The sequence below is a fragment of the Hippocampus comes genome, unplaced genomic scaffold (assembly GCF_001891065.2).
Source record: "Hippocampus comes isolate QL1 unplaced genomic scaffold, H_comes_QL1_v1.1 scaffold271, whole genome shotgun sequence".
NCBI classification, from domain to species: Eukaryota; Metazoa; Chordata; class Actinopteri; order Syngnathiformes; family Syngnathidae; genus Hippocampus; species Hippocampus comes.
Window position 1 is genome coordinate 225947 of NW_017805830.1, and position 19166 is coordinate 245112.

The window sequence follows — 19166 nt, forward strand, 5'->3', positions numbered from 1 at the left end:
TGAGCGTCGTGTCTTTTCCGTCGCATCGGGTGGGCGTTGCGTGTATTTAAGCTCCCGCGGCATTACACCTCCATCCGGGTTACGGCTAGTGGAATTTCCGCTTACGTAATTCCGGTAACACGTAAAATCGTAGTCAAAATGTTAATGCATAGGTTTTTACTCCGGGTGAAGGACATTCCTTTATAGAATTCCGGGGACGGGAATATTTACTGTAGTCCGGAAATTACGGTAATACTCTTAAGAAGGGTCAAATTGTATTTCTTCATTAAAACGTTGAGAACTCAAGCGGGCCAGTCTGAGCCATGAAACTGCGTGGCTAAAAATATGAATGATTTAAATGTTATCCTGTACTGACCAAATTTCACTCATTGAGTTACGGCACTTGGAAATCAAACATTTGAACCCCTGAAAATTATTGTGGCCTATTCTGTAATGTGCTTACATTTTCTTTTTGAGTATGTTTAATCTTTATTGGTGTTGTGTAATATATGTACAGTCATACCTTGGTTTTCGACCATAATCCGTTCCAGAAGGCTGTTCGAAAACCGATTTGTTCGAAAACCGAAACCACGCTCTTTTTTAAAAAAAATCTTTATTGAACACATCTGGTCAGTAATGGAACGCTACACGAGGAAGCGTCACTTCCTCGTGTAAGGAAGGTGAGAGGAGTCAAGTGGCGCGTTCAAGTGCGCTCAGTTTGTTCGAGAAACGATTTTCGGTCGTCATCCGAGGCATAAAAAAAAACTTGAAATCTTTGGTCGAAAACCGATTTGGTCGAGAACAGAGACATTCGAAAACCGAGGTTTGACTGTACTTTTAAATTGGCATAGTTATTTTCAACCCTCGTTTTCTCTCATTTGTGGTCTGCAGCGGAATCGTGTTTTTTTTTTTTTTTACTGTCTTTTTTTTAATAGTGAGCAATACAGGGTTGTTTCAATTGGAGTTTAGAGAATCAAATATGGTTCCCTGGTCTAAAAAGATAACGACTGAAAATATTCCTCATGCCAGCAAGATGCCTTTTTTGCTACCTTATTGAATGAAATTTTGCAGCTATTTTATGACCTGCCTGCTTGTTGTGTGATGTCAATGGCATTTTAACATGTTTGCCTTCAGGTTGTATGTCATGATGACCTTTGTTTATTTTGCGTATTTGCATGCGGATGGAGACAAGTTGACCTCTGAATCCAAAGCTCATCTGTGGCTCTTGAAATTCAGTAGTGTGTTTGGAAATTGTGTAATTCTTTTTAACAGTTTCCTCTCATTTCGTTTTCCCTAATGTCTTTTCAGAGTAAGACTGTTTTGTGTCCGATGTCAGGCCGACCAATTAAGATGAACGAGCTGATCACCGTGCGCTTCACCCCGGTAGACCCGAGTCTGGACCGAGTGGCCCTCATCAATCGCCAGGTTAGCCTAAAGGAGCATATTGTCACAATTTAAAACCCAACCAATATAAAAGTGACTTCATCATAATATCAAGCATTAACAACGCATATTACGTACCACATTCCAACCTGTCTTGCTGAAATTGGCCCATTAGCACACTGAGCAACTAGAAATTACAGTCTATACTGTATGCTGCTGTAGCAATGGCAAGTTTGGATACTGTTACCATGCTGATGGGTGTGGAGCAAAGGCTAAAAAGGCAAGCAAGCAGTTTGGGGGACAAGAGCCCAAAGTGTCCTTCAAGACAATAAGAAATATTTTCTCCCAAGGAGGCAGCAATTCATTCGCTCCATTGTGCCTGTATGGTTCATGGACACGCCACAAAAAAAAAAAAAAAATGCGGTGTCGACAACTTCACAGATCTATGATGTAACTGTTGGGCGGGAGGACAGAACGGCTCACTCACTGACACACTGTCAGAAAATATGCATATCAAAACAGATTAAAGTACTTACCTACTTGGTTACTTTCCTTGTGGTAGCACCTGACTTATTCATAGGCCAATATTAAAGCCCCTTTAAAAATTGGCAAAAATCAGATGACTGACCCACTGCCCATTTTTTGCAGATTTTTTTTTTTTTTTGGTAACGCAATGCAAAATAAGACAAAGAAAATGACATTCAAACATTTGCCCTCCCCAAAAATATTTGCTGATTTTTGCAAAACAATCAGCCGAATTTTACCAATGTTTCTCTCTGTTGTAAAGTTAAATAAATACTAATTAATTGGCTGATTGAATTTTATTCTGACAAATATTGGAATCAGCATCAGCCTCAAAAATTACCTTGACTTTCAAGTGAACCACCTGACAAGTTTTTCAAGTTACAAGCCATGACTTGGTCTTTTTCCCCCCTCCCTTTGATACACCACCACCTGAGTGAAGTGAAATCGCTGAGGGAGTTAGAGTCGCAGATATACTTTCAGCCGTTTATTGAACTGGACAAAATGTCAAACACACAATTACAAAATGAAAACACTACCAATGAGCATGGAAAAGATGCTACCATTGAACTAACCATGTGGTAAACTGGAGTTGGAGCTCCTGGTACTACAGTGTATGCAACTTTTGGTTTAATTGCATTTAAGAGGCGGGCCCGGTGGTTGACTGGTTAGCACGTCGGCTTCACAGTACAGCAGAGTTTGATTTTGGCTGCAGCCTTCCTGTGTAGAATTTGCATGTTCTACCTGTGCCTGCGTGGGTTTTCCCCGGGTACTCTAGTTTCTTCCCACATTCCAAAAAACATGCGTGGCAGGTTAATGGAACACTCTAAATTGTCCCTAGGTTTGATTGCAAGCACGAATGATTGTTCGTCTCTGTGTGCCCTGCAATTTGCTGGCAATCAGTTCAGGCTCCAGCACACCACGCGACCCTTGTGAGGATAAAAGCGGGTCAGAAAATGGATGGATGGATGTATTTAATGAAACTAGTTTATCGAACAAATCAACCTACTACAATCGCCAACTGAGCCTTGGGCACCACAGCTGTGTTCTCACTGTTCGAACATGCAGTGTTCCTATTAAGAACGCAGTTATCATTTATTGCAGTTTTTTTCTTCTTTCAACAGCTATAAATTGTTGCAGTTCCTACATCCATCCGTTTTCCATTCTGCTTTAACTTCACAAGGGTCGCGGGGGGTGCTGGAGCCCATCCCAGCTGTCTTCGGGCAGTAGGCGGGGGACACCCTGAACCGGTTGCCAGCCAATCGCAGGGCACACAGAGACGAACAACCATCACTCACACAAAGAGACAATTTTGAGGGTTCAATAAGCCTGCCATGCATGTTTTTGGAATGCGGGAGGTAACTGAGTACCCCGAGAAAACCCACACAGGCACGGGGAGAACATTCAAACTCCACACAGGAAGGCTGGAGCCGGGATCGAACCCATGACCTCTGCACTGTGAGGTCATCGCGCTAACCACTCGTCCGCCGGTCCCTACATTTATTATATTAAATAGCAATTCTTTCCCAACAGGACAGATACATCTGTGCAGTAACCAAAGACGTCCTAGGCAACAGCGTTCCCTGTGCCGTCCTGCGACCTTCGTGAGTTGCTGAACCAGTGTGTCTTTCTGCAGTTGCCTGCATGTTCGCATGGAAAGATTCCATTCACTTCTCTCCATGCTATATTCAGGGGGTGCGTGGTGACACAGGAGTGTGTGGAGAGACTCATCAAGTTGGACATGACGGATCCTGTGAGTGGAGACAAGCTCTCTGACAATGACATCATACCACTGCAGAGGGTATGTGCGCGGTCAATAGAATGTACCGTAATTTCTCGAGAACACCACGTAGCCCTAAAATTACCCATCAGAACAGATTTTTCTTTGTCAACCATGCATTACAGGCTTCCCCCGATTTGCTGCTATCCACGCTCAAAAATTTAAGTATTATTTATATATGAAGTATAATTAGGTAGATTGGGTTTTGTTGTTCAATTTTTTTTTTCCTCTCGCATGATTACACGTAATCTCACATAATCAAGGAACAGCTGATTGTCCAGGATATCCATCGATAATGATGGAGTGGCAAGAACATTGTGAAATGCCTATGTGGCAGAAAAGACTTGCTTTGGAAAATACTTCTTGCCACTTGGGGATCGCACTTTCATACAAAACATGACATGAAGTTTTTTAAAAATGTTTTATTGATGACCGTTTCCTTGTTCCTCGCCCTGACCTGCTTTGTGAAAAATCTGTTTCGGGAGACCCTCAGGATTCGTGGTGGGCAGCAAAAATAATGGAACTATCTATTCAACTATAACATAGCAGAAATACAATGCGCCTTGTACTTGTGTTAAATATCGAAATCGCACTCGTAACTGACACTGCGCCTTTCAATACGGTACACCTTTTTTCAAGCTCAGGGCACTGGTAAACGTCGATAGAAAATTGTCTTTGTTTCTGCCTGTGCTTTAAAAACACACTTAAGCATTTTGGTGTGGGTGCATTTTTTTTTTTTAAACAAATGAGGCTGTGTGAGTGGAGATTTGTAAATGAAAGAAACTGACAGTGTTTAGTTTCCCTCTGCTAAGATGACCTTGAATTTGGTGTTTCTTTGACAGGGAGGAACAGGCTTTGCTGGTGCTGGTGTCGAGCTTAAGGCCAAAGAAGCTCGTCCAGTGATGCAAGTGTGAAAGATGACTCTGGTAATTAGTATTATGGTCTCTAAAAAAAGTTTTTGAAGATTGCAAACAGCCCAAACATGCCATTTGTTTCTTTGATATCTGATATATTGACCATTTTTTTGTCTGTTATTCTATTCTTCAAAATCTACAGCATACTGTTCATACCATTTGAAGAGTGTTGTTATTTTCTTACTGAACCCGCATATTCGCCTGCTTATTGGTCAGTTGAATAAATGTGCTCTCCCAAACGTCTGGCCGATTATATTTGGATTGAGAAATATTTCTCAAATATACATAAAACATCGTCATAATAATTCTTATGGTATTGACATTCACAGTTCGTCATGGCCGTCGTCTTTCATGGCTCCATAATCTGTGATGGTGCTGATCTTGATGAAGTCGAGTTTGTCGAGCATCTCAGACAGTGTCACAAGCCCATCCTGATATGCACAGAACAGGGAAGGTCGGAAAACAAAAAGCAACAGTAAAAAGGAACAGATGTGTCTCAATTGACTGAAGATGGAAATCATCTGAATAACATTCAGAGAGGCAGATGATAAGTCCTTAAGTATGTATGATGCCATTATTGTAGTACAGGACTTTATTGCAGTTGTCTGCCCCTCATTTTTCTTGTGTGAAGATGAAACATTGGAAAATGCTGAGTTGCTTATAATTTTAACTGTACAGGGAGACGAGCAAAAATACCAGAATTTAGTTGCTTTCATAAGTACAGTGGTACCTCTACTTACGAAATTAATTGGTTCTGGAAGAAATTTCTTAACTAGAAAATTTTGTAAGTAGAGACGCATTTTCCATGTAAATACTCTAATTTGTTCCAAGCCCCCCCAAAATTCAGACATAAATGTTTCCTAAAGCATAAAAATGCATCAAAATATGTAACAAATACATGTTAAAGGAAGATTAATGCACAATAAATGAGAATTGTGCATAATGTGAAAAATGAAGAATAAAGAATAAAACTGATGATCATTTAACTTTTAACTCATTGTTTTTTTGCCCTGTTCAGTTCATGTTCTCTTTCAGAAGTGGTTTTTGCCTGGTGTTTTGTAAAGAACTAATCCGAGGAGGTTGGCTTTTGTTGGCTTTTAACAATCCTTCGAAAATGTCCAAGCCAAAATCAGCATCGTGAGCGTTCGCCCAACTGGTGAACACTTTTTCTGGGTGATTCACATTTACGTAAACCTATCGGAACACCTCATGGCCCGAGGGGCGAATCACAAGGCTGCATAGACACATATCTATCTACACACATAGACACATCCGGTAGAGGTCCCTCTTAGCTAAAGGGATGCCAGGAAGATGCTCGGTAATAGCCAATGGCAGAGCAGCTATATGTATGTTGCATTCAGGAAACTCAGAGCTGCAATCTTGCAATATTTTCCTGTTGAAACGTTTCGTACCTTGAAAATTTCGTATGAAGAGATGTTCGTAAGTAGAAGTACCACTGTACATTAAACTGCAATATGATGAGTACTCAACGCAATCCCCCCCACCCCCCCCAAAAAAAACACCAAATAGAAAAGTCCATTTATTTGTCCAATCAACAGTAACACAGTTCTTTAATGGCAAACTTCTTTTAGTTAACTCTTGTAGCCAACGTTAACATGCCTCTGACCTACATTGTGACAACTCAATCCAATACAACGGCAACACATCTTTCATTTGAAATGTTTTAAAATCAATTTCCATACATGGGATGGATGAAAGTAAGTACCGTGAAGCGCTGAAAATATTTCAAGTACAGCACCGCACATAAATGACGAAGCGGTCTGTCAGTGGAGTGTGTGTCACTGTGACGGTCTCTGATATTCAGAAATGTGACTACATTCTAAGCACCAACTCAAAACACACAGTTTCAGTTTAATATCAGTGCACGTCGGACGATATCCACAGTTTTTTTTTTCCCCAAACACTTCCTCCGTCTAAATTTTTTTGGACTGTGTTCAGCTGACTACAGTAATGCTATGTTATGGGCGTAAGAAATCACCTGTAACCACATACACAGTATGTGACTGCAATGTGGAATCGTTTCTGCAAGAGTGATACTTGTTGTCGTGTCACCGGCGGCCATCACACACAGACCCCATGTGAGCAAACCTCGTGAAATAATATGGACCCGGACAAGCTCCGTTTGGAACGGCGACAGCTCATCAAAGTTCGTCGTGACTCCTTGTTAAATCTTCTCCGTAATTGGTGGCCTGGCTGCCCACGAACATGTTCCAGTTGGCCAGGATTTCCTGTTTGGTTATTTTCTCATCCTGGCGATTGATCGGCCACATTGCATCCGACATTCGTGTGATTGACACAGAAGGAGATGGAGGAGACGCATAAAGTCATGAAAAGAAAGAGGAAATGAAGACAGAGAGAAGACAGGCAATTAGTGTGAATTAAATTTGATTAAGTGAATTATTGCTGTAATTATTCCACCGGTGATGAATCTACCTACACATACATGGCAATTATCCGCGGAAATTCGCCGTTTTATTTCTTAAATTGATCATTTTTGTGAATCGTCTAAATCCGTTGAGAAAATTTTAGGGGCGGTCAGGTACCTTATCGTCGAGTTTTCACGAGCTCTCCCGAACAGTCTCTCCGTTTTCCGTTTGTAAACAGCCCTGCGATTGGACGTGTATGAAAGCTTCAACTAATCAGATCACTGAAGGCATTATTTGTTGCGGAAGTCTTAGCTCGATTATAAACGGCCCAGCGATTGGTTAACTACAAGCGATTGGACCAATCAAATTGCATGTAACATATTGCTTTACCTGATTCATGGCGGCCTGTTCGTCTCGCAAATTCATTGTTCTGGGATCGTTTTGAGCGGAATTATGAAATTTTTGACGAAAGATCAGGAGTCTTTAATCCTAGAAATTGACTCAAATGTCAAGAATAAATTTCGATTGGACTGGCTTGACAGAAAAGTCACTGTAAAGGTTAAAATTGGTTCCAAGTTCGACGAAGTTACAGAAGCTCTTGGACAATTTTTGAAGAAACCAGACGTAGCAGGCAAAGCTTATTGTGTGTATTGTAGTGACTTAATTAACTATGGCTCCCGTGGATGCGTGGCACTGACAGATCATGCAACAAACGTGAAAAAAACATGCCAACAAAATCGCCATTCGACGGAGCAATTATTCTTTGGGATCGGCATTTTTCAAACAAACTTAGTCAGCGGATACAACTAAAGACGTTACACGCTGGGGTACTTACTTTGGCTGAACCAAGCAACGAAATCTGCTCCACTGACGCCCCTCGCCGATAGACAGGTACACTCCGAGGTATATACTTTTTTATTCAAATATACGAGGATGATATTTTCAAATTTATTTGGTATGCATTTGTAGCAACAGCATGATAACATTTATTTGTTTTTATTTGCGTTTTATATTCATATTGATAATTCACGTTTTGTCTTGGATAATAAAGCACGGTTAGGCATAATAAATTGTATGCATAATAAATATTCACTATCACTGTATGAGGTAAAAATCAACAGCTTTTTATCACATTTACACAACACTTTATGAATACAAGTCATGAACAAATCTTAAATATGGCAGGGAATGTGTTTACTTTTTTAGTTTTGATTTTGAGCAGCAAATTTGGAGTTACATATTGGTGCTCACCAGGAATGCATAGGCAAAATTGCACAAATTTTCACTTGAAAGAATAGTGGCGATCTTGGGATTTTTTTCTGTTCAATTTTCAAACTGTGTAAATTTAATACACTTCATCTTCAGCATGTTTAGTGCCACTTTTGTAAGTAACCACGCCCCTGTCCAGGCCACGCCCCTTCCGCTTTTTTCATCACTCGCCATTGCATGTATGCCTACAGTATCTATTGTATCATTCTTACCTATTTTATTGCATCCTGGTATCTATCCATGTATATTTATCTCTATCATCCATTCATCCAGTAACTGTATCAACCTTTGACTGATATTTACTGTAGGTTTCTTCAGCAATTTTACGGTCCATGTCAATCATTATGACTGGAGTTGCCAAGAACACGAATGTCTATTTTGTCATGTAGTGTACATGTGTGTTTGGATGCAACAGTGTTACCTTGTTGCTGTCTGTCTCGTGGATCAAGTGTTTGGCTTCATTGTCGGCGTGGTCGACTTCTCCGGGCAAAATCCACTGCGCCACCTCACCGAAATCCATGTACCCATCCTGTGTGACACGCGACTTGCCTCAGTATGAAGAAGCGACCAGGCACTGGTCCAGTTTCTATCCTACTTCCATGATTCCTATACTAGTTGACTGAGGGAATTACTGTTCCGTTCTCTATTTTTCTGAAGGAAGGTTGTCTGCTTCTGATCAAACTGTAGCTTATGTTGCAGTCATAACTCACATCTCTCACTGTTTACAAGCTTGCGGGTTTCGGTTGAGTGAAGACCATTAGTGATAGAGGTAAGATCTGTCCTAAAAAAAAATCTAGCCCGACCCGACCGGGCCCGAGGGTATTAAAGCCTGACCCGGCCCGAGCCCGACCAATGAACTTGATTTGCAGGCCCGAGCCCGAAGCAAACCCGAAATTTCATATTTTATTTATGAGTATTTTTGGCAGAAAAAAATTGCTGGCCCGAGCCCGAAGCAGTGATTGACATTTTAGGGCCCGACCCGAATTTCGGGTCGGGCTCGGGCGGCCCGATCTTACCTCTAATTAGTGATGCATCTGTTGACTTGTGGGACAATAACACTCGCCAGCAGCAAATTTTAAATCAGCGATGGTTTTATGTGTCTGTAAACTGATTTTTGACACCAATATAAACAAATGTATTTTTTCTTTTCTCCTAGAATGGTGTTTTTGATATATTTTTAAAGTTTGACCCTATAAAAGCAGGCGCAATATGGCTTTTAATATGTCAAGTGATTTATAGTGTGACGTTTCAAAAAAAAAATAAAAAAATTACTAAATACATGTAGTTATGAAAACTTAATGTCCTCGAGAGAAACACACATTGCCATATTGGGAATTGGCACAAAAAAACAAGACAAAAAAAACTAGGAATTTACTTTCATCTCTGATTTTAAAAAATAATAAAAATGTGTTGAGCAGTGTAATTGGTCTGGACAAGTTTTATCCTTCAAAAGTAAAAGCAAGTAAATGGAAATGAATGCTTCTTTAGATGCTGTCTTAGAAATTTGCTTTTACAAAGATACATTTTGATTTCCTTTGGGAGCTGCACTTAATGTTGAATTTTTTTCTTAATTCAAACAATAAAACAGATAAAATAGATCAAGGTCTTACGATAAACTTAGTCCCATACCTTGTTGGCATCCCTGAAATCAGTAAAATGCTTCTTCTCAGTCTGGACCCACTCAGGCTCACTCTCTCCCTCCTCCGGTGTGTACATGTCACCTATGGGCATTCAATTCGCAGCACACACACCCAAAATTACATTCAGCATCCGAATTGAGCGGAGTTCAAAACGCAGGTCACTTACCAATGTATTCGTTTAAGCTGATCTTGCCGTCCCCATTTTTATCAATGTCCTCAATTGTTTCCTACAAGACAATTTTTTTTTTACTTTGAAAAAAGTTTGCTAATGTTGTGGGTTCAGACAGATTTTTCCACCTCCCCATATGTGAACAGTTCAGACCAATAAACGTGATGGAGAAAGACACTAGACAAATGTTAACACCTTTCCAGTCACTCTTGTTCTGAACATTCTGGAATCACTCTCGTGTAATGTAATTCACCAAAATGTTACGCTTGACTATTGAAGGCCACGAATCACAACTACATACAAGAACAGATATCAAATCTTCAATTGCTCATCCACTTTTCAGCTACAAATCTGTACCTGTACTACCAAGTCTTTCATGTAATCAAACTCCTCCGGGTGGAGGAAGGCAGTGAACTCCTCTCGCGTGGCGATCCCGTCGCCGTCACGATCGGCGGTCTTGAAGCGTCTTTCATCTCGGGTTAGCATGGATTTGTAGGTGGCCTTGTCCTCCACGTCGTCAAACTCCTCATCTGAGAGGACAGACAGAGAAGTTAGACCGATAGGGGTATTGAGAGGTGGATGCGAGTGAGTGACGTACCAAGATAGAATCCGTAGGTCGTGTTCTTGTACTCCCCCCATGCTATTTTGTCATCTTCGTTCTTGTCATAATCCCTCCAGTGTTTGTTCACGTTCTCCTCAATGTACCTCCTCTGTCTGTGTTTGATCCAATAATGCAGCTCTGCGTGGTTGATGAAGCCGTCCTTGTCTGTGTCAATGCGGTCCACAATTTTCCTGGGGGAAACAAAGAGGGATCAGGTCGGAAAGTAGTACTTTACTTTTCCTGACCAGACCTTTTTGTAATTTCCAAATGATCTTGGAAATTACGATTAACAACCCTTATATTTCATGGAAAACTCTGTACAGTGAATTCACCTATTCACATTTTTTTGTAGGGTTTGTGGGGGGTCTATTCTTTGTTATTCACCGAAAAAAAATACCTTTGTTGTTGTTCTCCAGCCAAAGCAATTAAAAGTATTTGTGGTTCTTGTGGCTTCTTCGTTCCAAGAGTGCTTTGCTACCCTCTTGTGGCACATATAGGCAATTGTAAACATTTTTAAAGGGACGTATCAATTAGCAATAGCAAAACAGTGTCCAGTGTTTCCCTACATCTTGTACTGTATTTGAGATTTGCTACGAGCGAGTTTGCAGATTTCATTTTTGCAACTAGCCTTCAGGTTTTGCTGAAAATCTCGCCCATTTTGTAATTCGGTCAAAGCACTACTGTAAAACTATTGCTTTATCCTTGTCAGACACTTTATCAAACCTCTTGTTTGGGGAACAAGGAACATGACACAAAAACAGAAGTCCAAATTTCTGTTGAGATGCAACGTGTGACACCTTGTGTTAGGCCTAGTCAAGCATAACTTACGCCAGTCTGTCTTTACTCTCCTCCGGCGTCAGCTGGTCGAAAGTCTTCGCCTCCTCTTTGCCCAGAAAAGCCTCATGGTCGTACTGAAAGTCGTGAGCGTCGTTGTGGGCGTGGTCGCTCAGGTCGGCATGGTGATGGACGCGTTTCTCCTGAGCGGGGACTGCGAAGGTGGCAGCAACCAGGAGGTAGACCAATGCGAGGGACTGCAGCAGCATTGTGATTCGCTGTCAGCAACTGAGGATGGAAATAGTGATATTATATATTTTGTGAGCAAACTAGCTATTTTAAGGGAATTTTACAGCAGGAGAATGTTTATGCAATTTAAAATTGACCATGATTAACTTGACAGCTGTTGTTTCGAGCTCCTTTATTGCTGTTTGCAACCGCAATTTTTTAAATGCATCCCTAAACAAAAGAACATAAAAAGCATGGGCAAAAGGGACAAAATGAGATTTGCCGCTCAGTTGGTTACTTTGAATGGGTTGCTGGGAGAGAAGGGACACACCCAATGCAATAGTAGCAAAGTCAGGACAGAAAACGTATGGAAAATGTCATCCAACTGAATCAGAATGTTAGTTTAGATGTCATTGATAAGTCAACTGCATCAAATCAGACATTAGTCGAACGATCCCGATATATACTTTTGGCGAGAGTCCCCATTTTTTTCCTTTTATGCTCAGTAACCTCCAAGGAAGAAATTCCACACGACCAGTTGACAATTTGCAAATTAGAATATCGGAGGACCAGACCAAACCCTTCGTCAGTAATTAACTTTACTCAGCATTCCTGTGTGAGTGACAACAAGAAACCTAAACAAGAAACATAAACATCGTCTGTTATTTGAATTGCATGCTTTGGTTTCGAAAAAAAGAGAAAAAATGTTTCGAAAGCATTCGCATCCTTCTCTCTTATCCTCGGGACCATCGTATGACTCCCACCACTACAAACTTCGTCACTTCAGAGCGGTGCAAAATATTTTTTCAACTTTGAGATGAAAAACAAGGCAGCGTTTATTTGGGTTTATCTCATGAACCAAAAGACCAATTTTCTGAATCACTTACCACCTTCTTGCGAGCAGCTTACGCCAGCTGGATGATATTAAGCGCTTCAGAGAAAACTGTCCGCGTTGGCACTCTGTACCTTTTAAATAACGTTGTCAAGGAGGCGGGATTTGTTGTTTAAGTAACCAATGAAACAGCCCAACTGAAGATTTTTAACCAATCACACTAACGACATTGACTCTGCTCATTCTTATTGGGTGTGAAGCGCCACGTTGTCACGCAAACGCGAACATCCTTGTGCTCGACTTTTGCTGCTGGCTTGCTTCTACTGTTATTCGAGTGTTACGCTTATTCTGACGTAGGCCGAACGGGATCACACAAGAAAAGTGACGAAACACTGTAAAAGTACTTGAAATACGTGACCACGTGTCCATGGGCTATGCTCGACATACGAGAAGTTTTTTAACGGTTACCACAAAAATACATAAGTGATCAACTGAATGGAATACTCATATCAAATAGAATATTATTTCAATGAACACAAATAAGTTAAAAAAAAAAAAACAAGAGATAAGTTAGCCAAAATGTCATTTATTTGTCACAGTACATTGACAGTGTATAGATTAGAGACAACAGTTATAGCCATCTAAAATAATTACATCAATAATCATCTAGATCAGATCATGAGTGCAAAATGCTTAAAGAAGCTTATTTGCATCCCTTTCCTCTTTATGATCCTGACTGAGGAGTGGAGCAGTATTATTACCATAATATTCCTCAGTGTTAACCAACCAAACGGCTTCTCCGGAGATTTCAACATACACTAAGTTAAGATAATTCATACAAGACAGATGGTATCTTACTGGATACACATTTCTGACACTTGCTCAAAAGATTGCATGAAACATTCACAAAGATGGTCTGACATGTAGCAGTCTGTAAAACACATTTCCTGCATCTTTTGACATTACACCGACATTTATGTATGCCCGTACTATAAAGCTATTAGACATTATGTGCTACATCTTTGTCAAAATCACGTTTTCATACACACCCCCGAACAACTTTCTTAAGTTCAATAACTTTATTCCACTTGGTTTAAATTTGCACCGGTAGAATCTTTGAGCACAGAAAAAGTCCATGATTACAAAAGAGCATCATTATCCTTCAAGGTTTGTGTCAAAAAAACAAACACTTTGTTATTGGATTCCATATCATTTACAAGTTTAGCCGTAGCTAGTAAACTACATGTGGGCTCTGTCTTTATTTACTTTAATCGTTAAACATGTTATTTCTGAAGTAAGCACAACAGACTGCTAGCTGTGAAATGCAGTCTGTTCCATTCATAGAAACAAATGTGAAAGGGCGTTCACGACTAGCCGCAATTGATGCTTGAGTATACAAAAGTAATACTGAAAAAAAAATATACCAAATATCATGCAGGCACTAAATATTTTGAGACATTTTCCTGGTCAATTTAAGGTTGGCATTTATCTGGGCAACAACATTTCAAGCGGAGTCATTTCTATTAATAGCAAGATAACAGGCAGAATCAATGGCAAGGACTTTTCAAGTGGGACACTGACATGCAGGCTGGCATTGTACTCACCACTAACATTGAAATCCTGCATCATTAATGACTGTCTGCCATCTCAAACAAGTATCCGTGCTAACTTTAGTGATTGGAAGGCCAATCAGTGTATGAGTCCTAAAATGAACTGTATGTTGCTCTGAGCAGTGAGTTGAAGGTAATATTTATTGGCATCATTTCCATATACAGTAGTTAATGTTGTCTAAAATAACAGTCCGACACTTTTAAGATGGCAAGTCTTAAAAGGGATGGTGTTGCACTGTTCTTGCCTGTTTCACAAGTCATTCAGAACTCTGAGTGTGACAAAGGATGAAAAAAAACCCCTGCAGAAATTGTGGACAAAATTGATTGCACTGTATGTTAGAAGTCAACACGGGGCTAACACTTTTTCTCAAGGTTGTGACAAGGAAAGGGTTTTTCAAACTGCACTCAGCAACAAACCCATTAATTGTGTATGAAAAATGTTCAATTCCAGAGTGATGCAGCGGTGACGTTAGGCGGCGCATCCAAGAGTAAACTGGTTGGTAGAGTGATTTCAGAGTGCTAATAGAATAAGCCTCCCTGTTACTCTACCGATGCAAGAGCATCCAAATATGGGCAAGCCTTTACCGTCCTTTGGCTGCACCAAGTGCAGTGAGAAAAGGCCTTACATTATGGAGAGATTAGCCAGTACTGACTTTTATCTCAAAATAAGTTGCTTTACTACATTTTCATGTGATGATATCAGATTCCACCACATTCATTGGAGTTATTGAGTGGAGTACTGTGCACATACGACAGATGACGCATCAGGTTGTGTTTGTGAAAGTCTGTGTATGATCTCTAAAAGAAAGTATACCTGGAGAAAAGCTCGTTTCAAGAGGAGTGATGCTGGTGAAGAATATGGTGATGGACTTTGCATTCTTATTTCACCCACTCACCACAAGCATCTACCCAAATGTGACAGATTTCACTCTGTTTCATTATGGTGTCATTCCCACACATTTATAGAATTATGACAATGATTTGAAATACAAAATTAATTTACAGCTTGATGACATCACATGTATGGAGACATTGTTATCATTGTTGTGGCTTGGGTAAACTCAACTGACCTTGGCCCTGTAAAAGGTTTTTTTCAATTGTGTGATTTGTGCATTTCTTGTCATGGACGGTAAGGAGGTTTCCTTCCACTTATTCTGAATTCTGTCCCGGAATGTTGTTGTTTTGCCTGTCATTTGTTCATTTGATCTGGGCCAATACGTCATTGAAGAGGTTGAGGAACATGTGCACGTGGTACTCCTTGAAGACCAGCGCTGGACGGAAACGGATTGACCGGTCCCCGCACGCTCCCAAGAGGATACCTATTGACACAATACAGTGACGATATCAATGTCCATAGAATTACTGTCATGTGTCGAAGTGCAGATGACATATTGCTGAGACAAAACTCATGTATTTAAATTAACAACAACAAAAAAATGTGTATACAGTTCCCTCCAAAAGCATTGGAATGGCAAGGTCAGTTCCTTTGTTTTTGTTGTATACTGAAGAAATTTGTGGCTCCTGATCAAAAGATGAATGAGACAAAAATTGAGAATTCCATCTTTTTTTTTTTTAATCGTATTGACATCCAGATGTGTTCAACGATTCAGGACAAAGAACCTTTTGCTTGAACCCACCCACTTTTCAAGTGAGCAAAAGTATTGGAACATGTGACTGATAGATGTTTGTTGTTCCTTTTAGACTGCTTTAACATTCGATAGTGTTTGGTTTCGGATTTTGAGTTCGCTTGTGAAAACTGCATTTGTTCTTACGCAAACATGAATACCAGACAACTGTCTATGGGACAAAAGCAATCAGATTTTTTTTTTTGCACAATCATTGGGCAAAGCCAAAACAAGAATTTGGAATGTTCTGACTACACAACGACAAAAAGAATGGGAAAGCCGGATTGGAATTTGCAAAGGAGTACCGAGATGAGCCACACTAGTTTTGAATAAAACGTTTTGTGGACTGATGAGACCAAGATTAACCTCTACAAAAGTGGTGGAAAGGCAAAAGTATGGTGAAAGAAAGGATCTGTTTAACTCAGGGGTGTCAAACTCATTTCATATTGTGGGCCACATATGGCCTCGGTAGATGTCAAGTGGGCCGGACCATTAAAATTATACCAGACTCTGCTATAAATAAGCAAAATAATGTCTTTCCTTTGTTTAGGTCTCAACGCACATGAACATTAGGAAAATGTTGAAATTTAATGAACATATCTTCAACAAAACATTTCATGAAGCAGCTTAGATTTCCTTCGACAAATTTGCAATTTACTTTTATCATTCACATATATGCATTGCAACTGATCCCACTGATTGTATAAAAAGGCACAAAACTGAAACAATTGGTACTGATAAATATACGAGATTTATAAAGAAAGGATATTTTAAACCATTTACACATGTGCAAATAAAATCTAACTCTAATTCCTGCCTACACCTTACAAAATAAGGAGAGTGCTATTAAATGTGTAAAGAATAACGTATTCACATGTCCTTGATATCGTTTGCTGTGTTGTGTCTGTCTCAGTGACAGACTGAGACTGCTGTTGTCTTCTACTCTGATCAAAACAGTGTGTCCCCCTAGCAGATACTCCATGAATTGCACCTTATTAAAAATATTCATCCCTTGTATTTTATGCATTTTTTTCACTTTTAAATGATCCTGCGGGCCTGATCGAACGTCTTTGGGGGCCGGTTCCGGCCCGCATGTTTGACATCACTGTCTTAACTGATTCCCAGCCATTTCCACTGGAGCAAAGCCCTCAATCCCAGCCGTTCAACTGAATTTTGATTGACCTCGCAAGGCCCACAGATTGTGCTCGATTACGATATAAACATGCAGCTGGCCAAAAGAAAGATGAGACTGTCTTTTAGCTGGAAAAAAGTTTGCTTATATCTTTTTCCATTATTTAGCTATTAGCATTAGAAAATAGCAAAATTCCATCAGATTTCAGGTTTCTGATGGAAAAAATTGGATAAAAAGACCTTTTTGTAAAAGCATGCATTTCAAGCATAATTTCAAGTATCACTACTTTTTTTTTTTTGCTTTTTTGAGAGCTCAAACGTCTGAAGAAGACTTTCCTGCCACAAAACAAACACCGCAAAAAGGGCTTTGATATCAAAAATATTTATTTGCACTCGATTGAACTGCTGAAATGAACTATGAGCAGAAGTGAAACATTGAGTTCAGTGAGTATGTGCAAGTGCATGTTTGCATGTGTTGACAGCACATACGTGCATGTGTTTCCCCCTCCACCCTGCAACTTTTGCATAATTTTTTTGGTTGTGATACAAAATGGAGCAATTGCCCTGATGCAAGGGCACACAATATCTTACAGCACATTCCAGTTTCACTTCGCTTGCCTTTGCGGAGGTAGACCGAGCACCTTTGCTGCACTAACCGTGCGCCATGCACAGTGTTCTTGCACTCATAGCCTCTTTAGATGGCTGCTGCATCCTTTTCTTCCCCAAAAGCAATCCTCAAGGGTTAATTGTTTTGATTTCTCCATTGCGACTGGATCAAATGCACTCTCTACTAACTCCACAGGACTCCAAGCTACTCCACTAGTGATGTGTCGTTCGCGAACGAACCGGCTCTTACAGCCGGCTCTTTGAAGTGACCGACAGGAGCCGGATCCTAATAGGGAGCCGCTCTTAAAAGGAGCCGACTTTTTTTTTCTCCTGTTTTTTTTCCCCCTTTCGGTTAAAGCCGCACGTGATTGGTCAAGATCCGTGGTAGAAGAGGGAGGGGAGGGTTTTACACACACATACACACACACACACACACACACACACACACACACACACACACACACACACGCACACACGCACACACGCACACACGCACACACGCGCGCGCGCACGCGCGCTGCAGCGAGGAGAAGGGGGAGGAGTTAGAGACACAGCAGCACACGGCACACGAACAGGAGAGACAGGGAGACGACAGAGAGCTCGATAGCGCTACAGTACTGAGAAAAAAACTACACGGTGGAAAGTGGAAAGGTGAGAAAATGGAAAGGAAACGCAGTGAAATTTGGACTGATTTCAACTTAATTGATAGTTCAAAGGCAGCGTGTAGACTGTGCAATGTTAAAATATCCAATACCAAATTTTAATTTATATTTTGTTGTGTGGTAATCAAAGCTTACTTATGTTGTTTTACTGTAAATAGTTAAAAGCTTATGAATATACACAATCAGAGATTGGAACTTTTTGTTGACATTGTTTTGAGATGGGTCTTTGTTTTTGTACTTTGTAATTTATTTTTTGTAGCACTCCATGCTGTACGCCATGTTGAGTCTGTTCAGAAGAATATAAATAAAACCATATAAATAATAAATATTTGATGTACTGTATATTTTTTACATTCGTAATTCATTTTACACATAATTTTACATTATTTTTGGTAGTAAATTAATTTAAGCAACAAAAAAACTGAGGACCAATTTGGGAGCCGAAAGAGCCGGCTCTTTTTAGTGAGCCGAGCCAAAAGAACTGGCTCTCTAAAAAGAGCCGGAATTCCCATCACTATACTCCACAACTCCTCCCATGCATCCCTCCCCTTCTACTTCTACTTCTTCTGCAGTATGATCCTGGCTGATCCCTTACACCCACTGCCGTCTGCTGGACAGATTTTAAATGATTTACAAAGCAAACAAGCCTGATCCTGAGTCAGAGACTGCGTCAAACCCTTCTGGACACTATGACGCAAAAAAACGCAAAAGACATAAAAATACTTCATGGGTACGCAGCCATAGTGGGTTTACAAGACGTATTTATACGTCATGGGTAATAAAAGAGTTAAGATTCCAAAACATAAAAGCTCATTTGTATGGTGAAGTAATGTCATGCTTGTGCTTGCATGATGTAACACATGACAGGAGCAGACAGTAGAATGAAGTCGACAAAACCAATTTGTCTGGCAATTTACAGAAAAATCCATTCAAACTAATGGGGAGAAGCTTCATCATGCAATACAGTGACCCCGCGCTCTAACGCGGTTCACCTTCCGCGGCTTTGCTGTTTCACTGATTTTTTGAGTGCAATTTTTTAAATGTTTAGAACAGT

The 19166-nt window shown here is 40.3% G+C and overlaps 3 protein-coding genes and 1 long non-coding RNA gene across 5 annotated transcripts in view; 1 reads left to right on the forward strand and 3 right to left on the reverse strand.

The window, feature by feature from the left end:
* Window positions 1-4821, forward strand: part of nosip (nitric oxide synthase interacting protein) — an 18237-nt gene extending 13416 nt beyond the window's left edge. The window contains exons 6-9 of the mRNA XM_019887483.1: window positions 1288-1404; window positions 3418-3488; window positions 3577-3685; window positions 4507-4821. Of these exons, the coding sequence (XP_019743042.1) occupies window positions 1288-1404; window positions 3418-3488; window positions 3577-3685; window positions 4507-4578 (369 nt within the window). The 3' untranslated portion in view covers window positions 4579-4821. The remainder of the gene's footprint in view (window positions 1-1287; window positions 1405-3417; window positions 3489-3576; window positions 3686-4506) is intronic.
* Window positions 4822-4845: 24 nt separating this feature from the next.
* Window positions 4846-12631, reverse strand: rcn3 (reticulocalbin 3, EF-hand calcium binding domain). 2 transcript variants are annotated; one of them, XM_019887482.1, is made up of 8 exons: window positions 12534-12631; window positions 11473-11706; window positions 10642-10835; window positions 10401-10573; window positions 10041-10101; window positions 9864-9955; window positions 8656-8763; window positions 4846-5009 (listed from the first exon to the last, which is right to left on the reverse strand). In XM_019887482.1, the coding sequence occupies exons 2-8, from the start codon at window positions 11685-11687 to the stop codon at window positions 4902-4904; spliced, it is 951 nt and encodes a 316-aa protein (XP_019743041.1). In that variant the 5' UTR covers window positions 11688-11706; window positions 12534-12631; the 3' UTR covers window positions 4846-4901. The 2 variants fall into 2 exon arrangements, with proteins under 2 accessions (XP_019743041.1, XP_019743040.1); XM_019887481.1 differs by lacking the exon at window positions 4846-5009 and adding an exon at window positions 6106-6848 and having other exon boundaries at window positions 12534-12630.
* Window positions 10113-10406, reverse strand: LOC109526289 (uncharacterized). Its single transcript, XR_002170301.1, has 2 exons — window positions 10297-10406; window positions 10113-10171 (listed from the first exon to the last, which is right to left on the reverse strand). It is a non-coding gene; the product is annotated as an uncharacterized LOC109526289 (long non-coding RNA).
* A 413-nt stretch (window positions 12632-13044) lies between the features above and the next one.
* Window positions 13045-19166, reverse strand: part of abat (4-aminobutyrate aminotransferase) — a 37652-nt gene continuing 31530 nt past the window's right edge. The window contains exon 16 of the mRNA XM_019887479.1: window positions 13045-15407. Coding sequence (XP_019743038.1) covers window positions 15286-15407 — 122 coding nt within the window. The 3' untranslated portion in view covers window positions 13045-15285. The remainder of the gene's footprint in view (window positions 15408-19166) is intronic.

Coding starts and splice junctions, on each gene's coding strand:
- rcn3 (XM_019887482.1), bottom strand. CDS start 11,687: ATGCTGCTGCAGTCCCTCGCATTGGTCTACCTCCTGGTTGCTGCCACC. Junction 10,836..11,472: donor GAGAGTAAAGACAGACTGGC/GTAAGTTATGCT, acceptor TGTTTCCCCCAG/GAAAATTGTGGACCGCATTG. Junction 5,010..8,655: donor ACGAGACAGACAGCAACAAG/GTAACACTGTTG, acceptor TGTGCATATCAG/GATGGGCTTGTGACACTGTC.